General features: G+C 37.4%; 1 protein-coding gene across 1 annotated transcript; it reads right to left on the reverse strand.

Moving 5' to 3' along the window:
- Positions 1 to 1,560: 1,560 nt before the first annotated feature.
- Positions 1,561 to 5,353, reverse strand: LOC126827972 (inter-alpha-trypsin inhibitor heavy chain H3). Its single transcript, XM_050557553.2, has 5 exons — positions 5,350 to 5,353; positions 4,748 to 4,771; positions 4,213 to 4,323; positions 3,367 to 3,711; positions 1,561 to 2,778 (listed from the first exon to the last, which is right to left on the reverse strand). Exons 1-5 carry the CDS (start codon positions 5,351 to 5,353, stop codon positions 2,519 to 2,521), a joined length of 744 nt encoding a protein of 247 aa, XP_050413510.1. The 3' UTR covers positions 1,561 to 2,518.
- Between the last annotated feature and the right edge of the window lie 401 nt (positions 5,354 to 5,754).

Here is a 5,754-nt window from a genome sequence, read left to right on the forward strand (position 1 = left end):
CATCGTCCAACGAGACCCTTGTGTGTGTTCCCGTGATAACGAAGAAAATCCCGCGTGGCAGACAAAGCGTTTTCACCGCTAAACATCTGATGAGTTGGTGAATAAAAACGAAACAAACAGCAGGACTGAAACGTTTATCTGTAAAACCGTGTGTAGAAGGCGCGGTTTCCATAGAATATAGTGTTACATATATCCAGGCAATTATAATATTGATGTGATTGTTTGTGAGGCCAGAAGGAAGAACGCGATCAAATTTCATATTTCTTTAGGTCTTATCGCCCTTATGGTTAAAATTTTGGAAGTTTTAAACTTATGACTGTCGCCATTAAGGTAACGACCACCGCCAAGAACGGTCGAATTTTTTCCGCAAGGTTTTCAACATTGAGAATAATTTTGATAGTGTGTTTTTTTTACCACAAGTGTTCCACAAGATATTGGACAAAGAAAAAAATTATATCTTTTCAAAAATTTCTTCCCAGACCCCCTTATCTCTCTGTGTGGTACTACATTCCACAAGATTTTCGACTGTTTTTTTTACCACGGGAGTTCCACAAGATACTTAGAAAAAAGAATTCAATTTGTTCAAAAATTCTTCTCAGACCCTCTTATATCCCTGTGTGCTACTACATTCCACGAGATTTTCGACTTAGAATAAGAGTGTTTTTGGTCTGTGCTGTTTTTAATTGCACAAGATATTGGACATAGAGAAAAAACCATTATGTGGTGTTTTTTGCCAAAGAATTCCACAAGATACTGGATACATCGAACTAAGGAAGGGTGTGTTGCGTCTAATGTACACTTTTCTTTGAAGATATACACTCTACTATTGTTCTATGGTTTTGTGGAAATTATGTCATAATTATTTGTGTGTGATTTGCACACGACATGGTATGATTATTCTTTTCGGAAACCCGTTACTACTAGGCATATCTATTAGAAAGTCCAGGGGGATTGCACGACACATAATTTACACAGAAAAAAATCTACGGACAAGACACAATACGCAGAAATCACAAACAAACGGACATATCAAATTAAGTGTATGGATCCGGGGGCTGGCCGTAAGCGTCCACTGCGATGTACAGCTGCTGGCCTGTAGTGATACAGACTTAACTCAGATTTGAAAACAATCAGGAATATAACCCAGAGAAAACCATTGTGAAATGCCAGCATGCGTCATGATCTGTTATATGTTACATGAAATATAAATGTAAGCATAGTGAAGTAAAAATTGCCTTCTGATATTTTCCATTTGTTGTTTAGATCATAAAATCTTGCATCGTTTCAGGAATCTCGATTTCGATCCAATGCTTGAATGCGACAAGGAGTTTCCTCCCACTGCATTTAGTTATTTCGTAGTAACCTTTTTTTTTTAAAAAAAAAGTACGGTCGTACTATGGACCACGAACTGACCATGTTGTTGAATGAAATTCAAAAATCTAATTCACTAAATCGATGCAGGTTCAAAGAACAAGCATGCCGATTTTCATGTCGGACTTGAATTGACGGAACCTTAGGCTACCGCAAGAACAAGACGAAAAAGAACAAGAACACGATGAGTAGCGGTTAGCGACCAGTTCCTGCTGGTCCAAAAACTTTATTTATGAACATTAATTGTTGCAATATGAACATCTCCGAGGAAATATTAGACTTGAAAGCTGAACGACGTGTTGGATATATTTATATAAACCGGTATTATATAAACCGGTATGTCTGATTCATTATTTTATAGACCACGTACAGACATATTTCTAAGACAGTTATAAGTAGATTAATATACATTTGGGTAATACCACTGAATTAATTACCGCGAAAGACAACATGGTTTAAATTGAGGCATATAAAATAAACGAATGATTAATAATTCGTCAGTTTGATACAATATAGTTGCAGGGACGGATCTCCTCTGCTCAGCTACAGGAGATGGGATGGACATTCAAAGCGCGAGATAATGATTTAGACATATGTGATATCACAATTAATGCTTTGCATCAATGAAATTGAATCACAATGTGAACCTATTAATTCATAAAAAAAATTGACGCCAAACGGGGTGTTGGATTTCTCTCTTTAAAAAACTCAGTGTGTATGTATGCCTACGTAATTTGGAGACAATGATGGCATCATGCATTGTCACCTGTCCAATTTCCTTAACCGGAGCTTGGCAAACCCCCTCCTGCATAAATTCCTGGATCCGCTACTGACTTGTTACAAATAAATCTTATTGCTAATTAAATGTAGACATTAAAAGGTAATAACTTGAAACTCGGTTTTAAAACGGATTGACAGTAAGAATAAAAGTGATTTACACTGCATGGGCGGATCTAGTACGGGGTACCCCCGACGCATGCCCCGCCCCTTCCCTATCCGGATCCAGGGGGCTTACTTTAGAACCGTACTCTTGTCTCAGATCCCTGGAAATGGCATTTCCGAGCTTCTAATTTTAGAAATGTTCCCTATCCATGATCTCTAGATCCGCCCTTGCACTGTACATATTAATATTATCTATAACAATCTATTAGAATTCTAAGAGTCTTAAGTCTCTCATGTTTTCCACAACGTAATTTCTGTATTGACCATCAACAACCCCGCGTCCATTTTTTCGTAACATCCAACATGAGGCCGTGACGTTAAGGGCTCTGTTTACACTTTCACCAAGAGTTGCCACGGCTCGACGGGCTATTGGTTTCAATGGTGACACAACATTTAATCTGGCTTTAGCTCTACCGTTTCTGTATCGAAGATTATCAATAGAGACTCTTTTATATAGGAACTGACCTGAAGAATAAATGTTTAAAGAATATTTCAAGATGTTATAGTTCAGAAAATTTATTTTAGAAAAAGCAGTCTTTATTCAAAATAATATTGACGTTTAAAAAATATTTCTATTGTGAATGTCTCAACCTGGATTGGGGATCCATTTGAAAATAATCACCTTAGCAGAGGAGTAGTTCTCGCATCCCAGCAATATGCCGCGCGCGACAGTCTCTATTATGCCAGACCTTTTAGAAAGCCTTGCTGGTGTTCCAGTTATAATCATTATCTTATTCTGAGTTGTCTTCGACTTCCGAAATACGGACCCAAACCATCAAACTATGCGTAGTGGCGGATGTTGTGTACGGGGCATGGTAACCCTATTCTTTCTAGAACATCCGACACCACTTCTAATTCGAGGAATACACATAGCCTACGATATTTGTTTTACCTCGAGATTATCTTTTATTGGGTATGTAACCCTCGGTCCAAACTATAGTTTAGGTTAGCTACGTGTTTCGTACACGAGGCGGGATAGGCCTGTGTTTACTCTTTCGGTCAATGTAATTCTGCGTAAGAAACAAAATTCCAAATAATATACACCCAACCTACCTAATAGTCCATGGGTGTATTGAGAAAATCCTCTTGCATCTGATATATAGAAACCAAGATATGACAGTTCGTCTGTTTCATCAATCGAAGGGAACACATGACGTCGAACAATGGCTGTAACATTTATTCTTCTGAAAGTGACGGCCATAAGATTCTCATCCAACACAACTCTATGTCCACGAATCAAAAATGCTGTTATATTGCCCCACACAAATATCTCCCGATTCACCATAACTGTTTGTGGTTTAACGATAATGACGATGTTTTTCCTGATGATGGATACAGTACTTATATATGTATTTTTAGATTCGTTAACACCAAACAGTCTGGCATTAACTCGAATACCTTTTAAAATAAAATATAAAGATAGAATTGAATTTCATTCAAGGAAACACCGTTGATGTCCAAACTAAATGTAATAACTGATGATATGTGCAAACATTCAAGAAACCTGCTTAGTGTTTCTTTCTCTTTACTTTCTAGAAGCAATTTTCACCGGATTGATCACCCGGAGATTACAGCCCACGGCGAGTTCAAACAATCTCGATACTTTAAAGATAGTAAATACCCATAATTATTCAGTGGTATTTAGGGATTGAGGGTAATAAAATTTATATGAAAAACATTCACTGGTTTGTAAACATTGGCAAGACGTTTCGACAAGTGGTCCCTTGTCATTTTCAATTGTGTTGTGGTTTTTTATTGTGCTCAATCGGTAAATGCCAAGCATTATATTCGTCATCAATATGTGTGCTTGAACACGACAGGGGAACATTTGTGGCAACTTCGTGCTCTATGTCTACAAACCAGTGTCTAAAATTTGCAGTGTTTTATTATAGTAAATACCTGTATGGTCATCCTGTACCAGACGTATTATCTCCCCCTCTTGACCCTCGACTTTAAAACACAGAGACTTATGTAGCCCTTCAACACTCACAATAAATTCCGGATCTCCATCTATATTATTCATAGAAATTATTATTTATGATAATATCATGTGTTTTGCTTTTTAAAGGGGCACTAGCACTTTGAAGATCGTCACCAGTCGGTAATATTGGATTTACCTTTATTGCATGAAAAATTGGCCTTTGATCGCGATAGAGGCTACAATTTTTAACTAATTTTTTTCATTGGGGTGATGAGAAAACGAACCCGATCGATATTCAGCATTCCACGGCCCTCCGCCCCAGATTTATCCCTTTGCAAAAATTTCATGATCGCCATATATGCTATAGTTTTTAACAGATTTTATGTCAGATATGGTGTGAAGGGGGCGAACCCTATCGGACTTTGGGATTGATCGACCTTCTGATCCGGATTTAAATCAAGTAAAATTTAATTATAGATTTTAACAGAGTAATTCAATTTCGTACCTACCTACCGCTTGTATATGTTGACTGTAAACCTGGTGACTAATAACATAAACAATATAATATAATAAACACACCATTTTCTATTTAACCACCATGTATTTTTTGACGTATATACTTATCACATACTCACTTGTAATTGTATACTATTTCTTATCTAAAAGTCAATAACAATTTTAAATAACATACTTCAAACTGTAATACTAGAGGGTGGCATTTAACTATGTCTTTTGTTATCTCATGTCTCTTGTTACCGAGGCAGTAATTATGTGCCCTGCTCAAGTTGCGAATACGGATTTTGAAAGGCCTCGTCATTGCAATACGTCATACATGTTTCCCTTATTTCTATTCTCTGAAATGCCAGCGATAAATCTTGCTACAATTCCAGCGATCGTGTTACCTGTATTACCATTTTGTACACGGGCCCCTCTTTTGTCATCCTATCCAAACGACTATCCATACTTTCTGGGTTAACGACCAAGGTATTGTCCCTTATTATTGTGAACCGGGCTCCAACTGGTAATAGGTCAAGGGCTAATGCTAATTATTGTTCTACAGTTATATCTTTGTATATATACACATTACAAAAATTAATAGAATATTGATATAATACCCATAGTTGTAAATAATAATAATAAAGAAATTGACGTTCGTGTCTGGAGTTTTACGTCTACTTCTACCAGACAAGTGTTTCCTAACAGACTTGCCAGATGAAGCCACAAAATAGGCTTGATCCAGCTTATTTGGGTAATACTTAGTGTCTTTTGCAGGGAAGCGCCAGAGGTATACTCCATCGAAAGGAGAGGCCCCGGCAATCTGAACGACAGACTCACCCTTCCTGCAGAGAAGTGACTCTGACACAGTGAATAGCCATGATATCCATATGACGTTTTCTAAACCTCACAGGTTATGGGGTCAACGCACTACTTTTTGTACCGGAATTCAGCTTGTAAACAAACAAACGAAAGTAAAATGGCTTCGACGAACAGAAAATCTGCGTCGTATCAAGGTTGTCTGT

This window comes from Patella vulgata, chromosome 7, assembly GCF_932274485.2.
Source record: "Patella vulgata chromosome 7, xgPatVulg1.2, whole genome shotgun sequence".
In the NCBI taxonomy this organism is placed as follows: Eukaryota; Metazoa; Mollusca; class Gastropoda; family Patellidae; genus Patella; species Patella vulgata.

Coding starts and splice junctions, on each gene's coding strand:
- LOC126827972 (XM_050557553.2), bottom strand. Junction 4,324..4,747: donor ACAGTCAACATATACAAGCG/GTAGGTAGGTAC, acceptor TGAATAATATAG/ATGGAGATCCGGAATTTATT. Junction 3,712..4,212: donor GGTACAGGATGACCATACAG/GTATTTACTATA, acceptor TTATTTTAAAAG/GTATTCGAGTTAATGCCAGA.